We start from the raw sequence: 10,854 nt of genomic DNA, 5'->3' as shown, positions 1-10,854 counted from the left end.
TAAGTTTTGATACAATTGAACTTTTTGTATGTATTCAAACTTGAGTGTAAGAAAACGGTGTTTGTACAAACATGCATACCTCAAATATTTCTTTAAGCAAAATTAATTCGATTTGAAGTGGAATGGAATTATATTAAACATACATCGATCCAACTCATTCAAATAAAATTTTGGATAATCATTTTAGTGCCGGTAATAATAAGGGAATTCACAATGTAATTATGATTAATTTATTTACTTTCAAAAGTGGACGTAGAAACAGAACTTTCCTGTCAAAAAGAGAGAAAGTGAAGAAGAATCAGAACAGAAGAGCAGGGAATCTCTCAATTAAACTTGAATGATGTGTCCAAGTCGACAAATCCTGTGGGCCTCTCTATTGCCACATGGCCAGAATTTGTAGCTACATTTTTGTCGCCTCGAGAGACCTTCTTTTTATAAATAAATTCCCCGCCCTCCACCCATCCGCCACGTGTCCCCCGTCTTTTAAACGGACCCCGTCAACCCAGCACGACCCGTACAAAAACCGCGGAAAAATACTCAATTCGCGTGCGCCATACGCTCCAGTAATTCACGCCAAACCTCGGCCCGTATGATTGGGTCGACACACCGAATTTAGTAATCGGGAGTGTGATGCACGCGCTAACGGAGCGACTGAGGGAGGAAAATAAAGTAAAAGGTTAATGAGCACGGAAAACCAGCAAAGACGGAGACGGGTCTTGGTGTTTGGGAAGAAAGGCCGTTTTCAAGCGCGCGGTTTTCAGTTGAATTTTAACCTTTTTCACCATTGCGTAAAAATGGCGCAGCACTTTCAACACTGTAACAAAGTTTGATGTGAAAAAATGGCAGGTACTACTAGTGGTCTACAAGTATTTATTTTATTGTAAATATTATTTTTCTTGTGGCCCTGGCTGAAGAAGTACCTATTAATTTCTTTCTTGGAGTACGCATTTATGTATTGTCTGATTTTCCACTTTTTTCAGTAGCGCTGCCCAACCCACCATGAAATTGCTCCTCCGTGTATAATCTATAAATCTCTCTAAATAAAGCATTGTCCAATATGAATATGTTTCATCTTTTAGTTGGACATCTCTCTTAATTTCATTCTTACTATTCATCAAATGTAAAATATACGAACAGAAATCACTCTCGTATGCATAGACAACTCACCGTTGTACTGCTTATAACTCGAATAATATTGAATGGGATTTAACTTGTTGGTTTGATTTTGGTTTTGGTTTTGATGGAATTGAATTTCTGACTTACTGCAATTCAAATTCTATTATGAATACGTGCTTGGGTTGTTGTTGGTCAATAAATTGCACCCATCTTTGTACACAATTGACCCCCTCCAAAAAAAAAAAAAGTACATTACTTCAGACATTTTTCAGAATGGGCAGCTCAAGTTGGTCTCTATGCTTTCAAGAAATTTTTTTATCAATTCTTTTAATTTATTGCTTTTTTGTTAGATTTGATGCGGGGTTTTAATTCTTGCCACCGAAAAAAAAAAGTGGGTTGTTTTTGTTCTCTGATTGCTTTGCTGCTGCAGACAAGATTGCATTGAGAAGACTGATGAATATGTTATAGGTTTAGGGGAGCCCACGTCTATAGGTTTTGCCCTCACGAACCAATTTGTTTATTTCCATTTTGGTGCAACCACACAAACCAAAGATTGGTGAAGAACTTGAGCAAAACTGAATTTTATTTATTTATTTGTGTAGGCAAAATCATTAGCAGCAACAGCAAAGAAAACTTTATATCAATCAGATGTTCAACTTCCCTTTTTTTCTTTCACCAGCAATGAGTATCAATCACATCTCACTTCTTTTCTCTTTATCCAGTACGACAAAAACAGAAATGAATAAAAAAAACACTAAGCAACAGTGTTGATTTGCTCCTCTATTTTTTTTTAATATTTATAATCCACTGGACACTTCACTGATTTTATCTAATTTTTTATTCAAAAAGAATTGTCAACAAATTTGATGTCAAACCAACTTGGCTCCTCCAAATGGATCAGCTCAGCTCATCCTACAAAAATCAACAGTAGTTAGTTATGATTCTTATGAATGGATAAGTTTAGGGTTCTTTTTTACAGGTCATAGAAACCAAACAAAAGTTCTGTAATTTAATTCTTAATCTTACCTCATTACCAAGATCACTACTAAAAACCGTTGTGCCAGAAAGTTCCAAGTTTGCCAATTGGGATGAAAAGAATTGAAACCTGCAAACATGTGGGGTAAAAGTTATCGACAGAATCACATAAGTTTTGTACCTGCTGTGTGATGAGGGAAGGTATGGAGAGAATTGGACAAAAGAATGTGGGAAGAAGAATTGCAGCCAAACTGAGAAAAGGAAAGAAAGTGAGAGGCCAACCTTCTTTTGGATTGTGGGCAACAGACTGTCTTTATCACCATCATGGCAGAATTTTCTTTGCAGCTGTGCCTACTTGCAAATTGGGGACCAAAGATTCACTGATAAGAGGAAAGAACAAGACAAAGAAATCTTCTCAACAATAAACTTTAATGGGAAAGAAGACGTTTTATGGCCATGCTTTCAAAAACTATGCACAGTACATATTCTATCTTTTCATGCATGAGTATGAAGTCAACCGAGCCTTAATGGACTAAAGAATCCAACTTTTTCATGACAGCAACATTATTTTATATGGTAGTAATGACAAAAGATCATTTTTAATACGAGGAAACAAGGCAAAATTTACCTGACTGATCCAGGAGGTCAAATGGGGCTGGAATTCCAGGAAAAATTTGTACTTCACTAATAGCATTTTTGAATCTGTAGGAATTCCTGTTTACAGCCCGTGAAAATTTGATTTAGTTATAGATAAATTAAATCACAAAAATATGCAAAGAATGGAGAAGACAGGCGCGCATTCCACATTTTAGAATATTACCTGATGTAATGTAACAGTGCATTAAATTCTGCTTCAGTTGTCCTGAGCTGAGCATACTGGACAGAAAGGGAAGGCCAGCCTTCAATAGAAATTGAGGTCAATGTTTCTATATCCATGCGAGTGTGGTAACAGCTCCTCTACCTCAATTCTGGAACTGGAACAACTCATGCTTTTCTTGATTCGGTTACGGTTAATAGACTCAACCTCGGCCAGAAATACGCTGTAAACTGGCCTATGATCTGAGAACTTTGACTCCCCACGAACATAAGACAATTGATAAATGCCTCTTCCGTGCCATAATATACGATCACACCTTCACACGCAGATAGCAAGTTTAGATTTTCATATAATCACAAAAACTAAATGCTTTCATAGTTATGTTACAATAAAATGCCTGATAACTTTTCCATTTTCACAGATGTAAGAGGTTTGTTCTTACCATGCTGGAGTTCTTCGCTTCTCCTTGGTGTGCCTATCATCACCTGCATACCTATCTGAATTATTTAAATATTTGTATGTCGGAGGGAAATATATCTTTCCTTCACTCCATCCCTCAAAGACTCGTCCTCGTCTTTGCTCTATCCTCAGCTGAGAGTATAAACCATATAAATTTCAGATACAATAAATTCTAAAGTAAGTCAAATAAAGACCATAACGCTTTTTTCTTTCCTTTCCTTTTTGGCCCCAAGGGGGAACACAAGAATAACACATTTGAAACAAAAGCACAATGCTTGTAGGGGAATAGGTAACATGCCTGGTCATTCTCTAACAATGCCCTCCAGTTGCGCATCTCAACAAGAGCTTTTGCAGAGCGGTAAGAAAGGGCAATGCGATAATTTAAATCCCCAAGCCAAATGATTCGACTGCAGAAGGAAAATAAGATTTCAAACTTTTGCACTGTAAGGCAAGTTTCTTAACAGAATTTCAACTTCAATAATCCAAGAGAAAGAATAGAGAGACTAGACAAGCATATAAAAGACTTACATAAAGCAAATATTACAAAAATTGGACAAAGGGGGGGACTTACTCATGCTCTAGTATTGTCTGAGGAGAGTTTTCATCTCCCATGCCATGAACCCTGGGAAACCTTGTCTTCCTCAGGATCTCCATGACATCAGAATTTCTTCGAAGTTCATCTCCTTCCTTCTGGCCAGAGGTCAGATGACTACAGATGAAGCAAAAGCTTGTTTGGTGCAAAGACATGCTAATGGAAATTGAACCCTGGAAAACTCAAGAGAATAAGATTCTGTGTTTTCTTCATCTTGCTCTGAAGTTAGACATATATTAGAAAGATTTGTACCTTATTTCCAAGATAGCCCATTAATCCTCTTCCAACACAAGACACTTTCATATTGCGGACATCATCTCTAAGATCACTTTTTACCCATACTGTCAAAAATATACCAACCATTTGTTTGCTGGCAACCAAGCAGTATCTTGAGTTCCCTGGCTGTCTATCTCTATCCTCCAATGAGAAAGACCCACTGTTGGACATTGGTGAATACTGTGTGACAACAGGTGAATCACCAGGTCCATTCTCATCGTCAGAGGAACCCCATCTGTAATTGGGGTCATAATCACTTGGTCTGTGCCCAAACATAACCCGATCACAAACACTGAATCGTCGATCAAGTCGGGGTTGCGGCATTGACATGTCATTGTCCATTCTCATGCTGCGGCTCAAGGACTGAAAGGACCTGCGGTGAAAGAAAGAGGAAGCCTTCTGCTTTGTTGATCCTTCAAAGTCTGCATCTAATTCTACAATTGGATCAGGAATTGGTGAAGGTGTATGGCAACCACCACTTGTTCCAGGAAGATTATTTAGAGTCTTCCTTATAAGAGCTAGCCACTTTTTTGCTGGGCCGTTATCTTCTGTGCCCAAAACATTGCCAGCATTCAAAGGAACTATTTCCTGAAACCTGGAAACCAAAAGGATTGAGGATTTTGTTACCACAACAAATGTTGCATATATTGGAGAGAACATATCTTGATCTGCAGAACATACCCAAGAACATAAATATCAGCAGGAGGAGAGGTGTGGAGCCAATCTTCAAGATTCAGACAACTTGGAGGAGATTTTCCAGCCACATTCCATGTAGCTACAAAGATCCTGTGCCCACACGGAAAGGAAAATACAAATAAAACCAACTGTTGCAGAGACACCCAATACATATTACATAGAAGAGAAGGCTTCCCCGAAAAAATTTGGTCTAAATCTTTTCATCCAGAAAGAAAAAGTGCTTACAAGACAATGCTTAAGAAAGACATACCTATAATTGTGTACATCTGTAACTTGTGATGCGTCCATGTCAATCTTACCCCTTCGGACTCTATCAGAGTGCCTCTTACTTAATCTTTCTGTACATTTAGTTGGAGTTTCAGAGGGATTAGTCCAAATTAAAAATTGGCTAGAAATTAGAAAACTTTGAAAAAGCATAATTTTATTTTGTTTGATGCTATACTAATGAGGGTTAAGAATGGTGTGGTCCAAAGCAATACTGCTCTGCCTGATACTGAACCTGTTTTGCTTTTCTTGATTGTGCATGCCTCCCTCTCTGAATAGGTGTTCCTCCACTCTTCATCACCACCTGAAAAAGAAAACCCATAAAGTTGTTAAAGCTGCGCTCTTTCCACTGTTAATGAATCAAGAGCACACATTCAAACACCACAAGAAAACAAAAATAAAACAATCAGAACATTTCAAATTACAAAAAAAAAAAAATTTAATAAAAGAAAGAATTTCAGAAAGAGGAAGAAATAGAAAACAAAGATCTTGAACTGCAAATAGAGATAGAAGCAGCAGACCCCATTCAAACCAAAGTTTTTGTACCAAACTAGCAGTGATGCAGTGTAGAACATTGGTAGTGTGTATCAGGGTATAGAAGAATCTAAAACAGTTCAGCTAACAAGTTGCAGAGAAATCCCATTTCTGATCTTGCTAAAAAATCCAAGATTGCCTAATCCAGAATCCCAAATTGACACCCAAATCATGCATGTATATGAGACCAAGAGATAGGCCAATGACCTCTATAAACGGCGTCGTCTGCGTCAAAGTCCTCGGCTTTGCTCTTAATATTGAACCACTTCTTGACCAGTGTCTTGGGCCATGAAAGCTTCACCAAGAACACAGAGTCAGCAATCTTAGAACAAAAATGCACACAAAATCAGACAAGTTCTGGCATTTATCAAACCTTGCTTTTCTTGGAATTCCCATCTCTCATTGTTTCACTGCTTCATAAGGCTATCTGGATTTACAGAAATAATGGCCAATTTCAGCTCCGTGTGACCAACACTTTCTATTTCCTTTTACAAATGAATGCGGAGGGAGAAGAAGAATATGAACAAAATTAAAACTGAGGAACCAAAAGAAACCCAGGCACAGGTTCAAGCTCTGGTTTTGTGCTAAAAACAATGGGAAAAGCTCACTGATTTTCTTAGGAGAAGAACAGAACAAATGGGTAATCCCCTGTTTTCTCAAGTAATGAAGAAAAACCAAGTGGGAGAACAAGGAAAAGTCCAGTGCCTGGGCATTTTAGTTTCCGAGCTTCCAAACACAAGGTAAAAATCCAAATTACCTCGTTGGTACTTTTCTCTTTGCACTTCCCTCTTCTGTGTTTGGCAGAGAGAATAAACAGAGGAAACTCAAACGGAAAGATACAGAAAAGGACAGCCCTCTATTGGTAGAAGACTATGATGAGATCCTGAGGAAACAAGAAGACAATGCAGGATTCATAGAGAGAGAGAGAGAGAGAGAGAGAGAGAGAGAGAGAGAGAGAGAGAGAGAGTGTGTGTGTGTGTGTGTGTGTGTGTTCATGTGTTTATGTGTGTGGTGTTGTCTCTGGTAAAAAAAACCTCGTTATGGGTACAGAGCAAAGTATCGAATTTGAAGAGAGAATAAAGTGAGTCTATAAGTGAGGAAGGAGGAGAGAGAGCTTGGCTCTCTGTGTCTGAGGCTTTTTACCCCAAAATCCAAGGCCAGGCCAGCCCTTTGCTTGGGGACTTGGGGAGGGGCACTGAGGGCTTTGGATTATATTGGTCACCCACTCACACCCAACACACACACACTCTCTCTCTCTCTCTCTCTCTCTCTCTCACTGGCAACCCTTTCTCTCTCTCTCTCTCTCTCACTGGCAACCCTTTCTCTCTCTAAAATTTCTGGCCACGGTCAGCAAAGTTAGGTTTGATCTAATGCCCAAGCAGCAGCAGGACTTGTACCCACTCCTCCATTTGGTCTTCTACCAGTTAAAAAAGCAGTTAAAAGAACACCTGCAAAAAAATTAAAAAAGAAAAAAAGAAAAGGAATATTGCATTTGGGAGTTTGTTTCCCTTTCTGTGTTTCTTCTTTGAAATATATATTTTTTCTGATTTTAATCTTTTGGTATGTGACAGAGTGACTGGGTCGACTTGGTTGGTAAACCTTTTAAAATATGTGATTGTGTTTTGCAGATTTGCTTGGAATGTTTGGAGGAAAATTTTTGTATAGGTCAAGACTGTTCCCCCCCCCCTCAATGTGGGTTTTTGTGCTTCCTTTGAGGCATCCATAGCCATAGGTTTTTATAGGGTTTCATAGATGGGATTTTTGTATAAGCAAAAGGGCTGTTTCTCCAATGGATCTTCATTGCTGAGGGGAGACTGGGAGAATGTTTGTGGTCCAACTTAAGAAGCATTGCATGTATCTCCTCAAAACCTTCAATGGTTGCTTTTGAGCTCAACAATATGTTACTCTGTTATGCAAAATTGAGGCTTTTTTGACTCCATCAATACTTGTGTCCATGAGGACCAAGGCAATTGCCCCAATTTTTGGTGTCTCAGTTTTGGTAATTTAAATTTGCAATTTGCTCACTTTCACATATTTCATACATGGATAAACGTAGAATTTGTGTCTGGGAAAATGCCCTTGTCTATAAGATACTTGTTTACACAAACATAGGATTGGTAGGATCTGGTTTTTTGGGGGCCAATTGTCCATGATTTTCATTGATACCAAGCCCTATGCATTTTTGCTGACCACACAACCAGGAAGCACAAATCAAACAAGTAAAAAAGACAAAGCCAAACCATTTTCACATCTCTCAGATTACACAAAGATAGGATCTTGTTAGGCCATTGAGGGTCCCTAATCCTAGCTTAACTCAATCCTAAATCCTAAACCCACGCGATCTCCTAGGCTTTTGCGCGTTAAGTATCTAATTATCATTGTTTAATACCTGAGTTGAACAAAGTAATTTCTTGGATTAAGCTCTCCGGGCTTGATTTCTTTAATTGACTAATCTTAATCACACATGCTACATGTGGGAGACTGTGTCTACTTCCCTTATCATACTCTTAATTGTTCATATTTCAAGGCTCTTTGCAGTCAATTAGCATATTCAAGGATTACTTTACTAAGCTAAACAGGCAAATGCCAAATGGGAATCCCTTACAAACCCCATTCAATCCACTTCCCTAGTGAAGCTTCCACTACCATCACAGCCAACCAGTCCCCAATATATGTTCTCAAGGACTTGTCTAAAGACATATAGCTGTCATACGAAAGTCTCCCTTTTACACCAATTTGGCACATTTGGCATATTGATATATGTGGTTCACCGTCAAAGTCAAACTCAATACCTGCTGATCTTCGATTTGTGATTGTACCACAAAGTTAACAAATTACGAACGATCGACCTTCATCATGTTTCGATGATGAAAACATTTTTCTTAAGCAGGTAGAGCACATATATAATTCACTCTGGTGACTGTAGGACCCTAAGTTTGGCTAATGCATGTCACAATGGCAGCACCTGGGATTGGTACAATAGCATGACAAAGAGTAATGCCAAATTTATGAAAGAGTTATGGGCTAAAGGCCATAACAAGGGACATGCTACCCTACAAACTCGATCAAATGCTCTCTTTTTTTTATTAGTGAGGACTGTTTCCACACAAATTTGTTTAGCAAAGTGGGATCTTAGAGGACACCATATAATTGGATTCAGTTCATGATATTATGAATGTAATATATGATTCCCCTATCTCCTTTATTGTACAAGACTTGTACCTTATCCATTAGCAAAATGCCACGTGGGACATCAACTGCAACTTCATATTATTGGAGAAAACTTGGTCAAATTTTACATCAAAAAATCGACACCAAGGAATCTCTCTCCCTCAATCTCATGTCCCACCATCAAAATCCCCTGTTTTTGAAAATCTGGTTACTTTGGCAAATACCAAAGAAATAGATCAAGTTGTGATTCATATTTTTACTATATTTTCTTGAATGATGAAATGTGCGAGGTCAAAAGTTTAACTCTAACGGTGAATATAAAATAAATACTCTACCGTTGAAGTTATAAGTCATCCGTAAGAAATAACTTCTCAAAAATACTAAAGAAGCACAAAAGAAGTAATTTCTCATCTATAAAATAAATGGATATTGGTTTTAACTCTAAAGAAAGAACACAGTATTTCAACTGGTGTTCGGATCATGAAGAAGAAAAAAAATCATAGACAGACAAACAACGAGGCAGTCAAAGGATGATCTTTGATTTGTACTTTGGGCAAAGTATCTTCTTCTCTTAGTGAGAACATGATTTTTCATTCGGTTTCTTTTGCTTTATCAGCTTTAGAAACCTCTTCTTAAACCACCCCCTCTTCTCTTTTGCCCAAACAGTTTTTTTCTCATTACAAAGTTCCAAATTTAACGTGTCAATTTTGGCTTTTGAATTTTTTTTTTTTTTTTAATTCTTTCTTTTTGGGTATCTTTGTGATGGGCTTTGTTGTTCGATTCTATGGTCATTTTATTCTCTCCGACTGCCAAAACAGAAAGAGGCATTTCCAAAGCACCTCTGGCTTTGGGCTTCAAGTACTTGGTGATGTGGCTTCTGATGTAGACTCTCTGTCCTTCCATTGTCCGACATGTATGTGTATGTATACAGTATATGACCTCATAAACGTATTTCAAAAGTTACTGGTTTTTATACTTAAAAAATAAAAATTTGCCCAAGTATAAGGGCTTGAAGCCCAACCCTAAGCTTTGACATGGAGGAGGATTTTATGGGCCTAATTTATAACATTCAATATTTTTTTTCCTAACAAGGAGGACCCTTTGCCAAATTAAGAGTTACAAGAGTGACTTGTGGTTCTTGTAGTACAACATTCCCAAGGGGATATCCATTAAATATTTCACTCCAAAAAATATAAACTAGAAGAAATTGACTCGTTGATATTGATGTGAAGTTTTTCACTTTTGGGTGGGAAAACCCACATTGCTTTGTATTAAATTTGCATCCACTTTCGTGTCTTGGAGAAGATCTTGTCCCTACTGTCTTCTGCTTCCCCATTTCATTTCCCTAGCTTTTATCACCATCCATGCTGTTGCTTGTTGCCCATCAAATCTTTGAGGTCTTTGTCTATCATTTCATCATTTCTTCATTTTGTCTTCCTCTCCCAACGTTTTTAATAATGGAAATGGTAGTTCAAGCCATGAAAGAGGTGACACCATACTTTGACAAATGTGGGAGCAAAGTGGTCTTGTGGACGAGAGAGACTTTCATGCAACAAGAATAGCAATTTTGGGTCAATAACGCAATGACAAGCGGGATAACTTTTCCACTTTACAAGAAAGTTTTTCTGCTTGTAGACATTCCCATTTTCTTGACCATCTTTGTATATAAAGACATACATCTCTTTCTCCACCAATTCCCAAATGAATGTTAATTGCTTAGCCATAAATGTATGCATCGAATAGATGAATTATTTTATACGTTAGTGTAGATTTGGAGTCAACATCACTTCCAAATTTGTGATTAATTGTTTTCTGTGGTTGGTTGGTCATTCTTCAGAAACCAATGTACGGAAAACCCTCATCGCGTGAAAGATGAAAAATTATCAAAAACCAAGGACACTTCACTTGGGTTTTGAACTCAAACAGAGAAAAACAGAGGAGAATGGAATAAAGA

General features: G+C 37.9%; 1 protein-coding gene across 3 annotated transcripts; it reads right to left on the bottom strand.

Annotated features, from left to right (window-relative positions):
* LOC18767633 (type I inositol polyphosphate 5-phosphatase 4) lies at positions 1,759–7,119 on the bottom strand. 3 transcript variants are annotated; one of them, XM_020569628.1, is made up of 16 exons: positions 6,873–7,119; positions 6,487–6,612; positions 6,103–6,156; positions 5,937–6,024; positions 5,431–5,499; positions 5,182–5,269; positions 4,917–5,021; positions 4,212–4,830; positions 3,939–4,132; positions 3,666–3,774; positions 3,351–3,499; positions 2,912–3,224; positions 2,720–2,805; positions 2,374–2,471; positions 2,143–2,221; positions 1,759–2,028 (listed from the first exon to the last, which is right to left on the bottom strand). In XM_020569628.1, exons 3-12 carry the CDS (start codon positions 6,130–6,132, stop codon positions 2,993–2,995), a joined length of 1,683 nt encoding a protein of 560 aa, XP_020425217.1. In that variant the 5' UTR covers positions 6,133–6,156; positions 6,487–6,612; positions 6,873–7,119; the 3' UTR covers positions 1,759–2,028; positions 2,143–2,221; positions 2,374–2,471; positions 2,720–2,805; positions 2,912–2,992. The 3 variants fall into 3 exon arrangements, with proteins under 3 accessions (XP_020425217.1, XP_007201624.1, XP_020425218.1); XM_007201562.2 differs by having other exon boundaries at positions 6,487–7,119; XM_020569629.1 differs by having other exon boundaries at positions 2,374–2,442; positions 6,487–7,119.

The sequence above is a fragment of the Prunus persica genome, chromosome G8, assembly GCF_000346465.2.
Source record: "Prunus persica cultivar Lovell chromosome G8, Prunus_persica_NCBIv2, whole genome shotgun sequence".
In the NCBI taxonomy this organism is placed as follows: domain Eukaryota; kingdom Viridiplantae; phylum Streptophyta; class Magnoliopsida; order Rosales; family Rosaceae; genus Prunus; species Prunus persica.
This window is presented reverse-complemented; position numbering and strand designations above follow the sequence as displayed.

Bases quoted from the DNA above. Each gene is read 5' to 3' on its own strand.
- LOC18767633 (XM_007201562.2), bottom strand. From the start codon at position 6,132: ATGAGAGATGGGAATTCCAAGAAAAGCAAG. The intron at 5,270-5,430 runs GTTCAGTATCAG...CTAAATGTACAG, and splicing joins AATCAAGAAAAGCAAAACAG to AAAGATTAAGTAAGAGGCAC. The intron at 3,225-3,350 runs GTAAGAACAAAC...CTGCGTGTGAAG, and splicing joins AAGCGAAGAACTCCAGCATG to GTGTGATCGTATATTATGGC.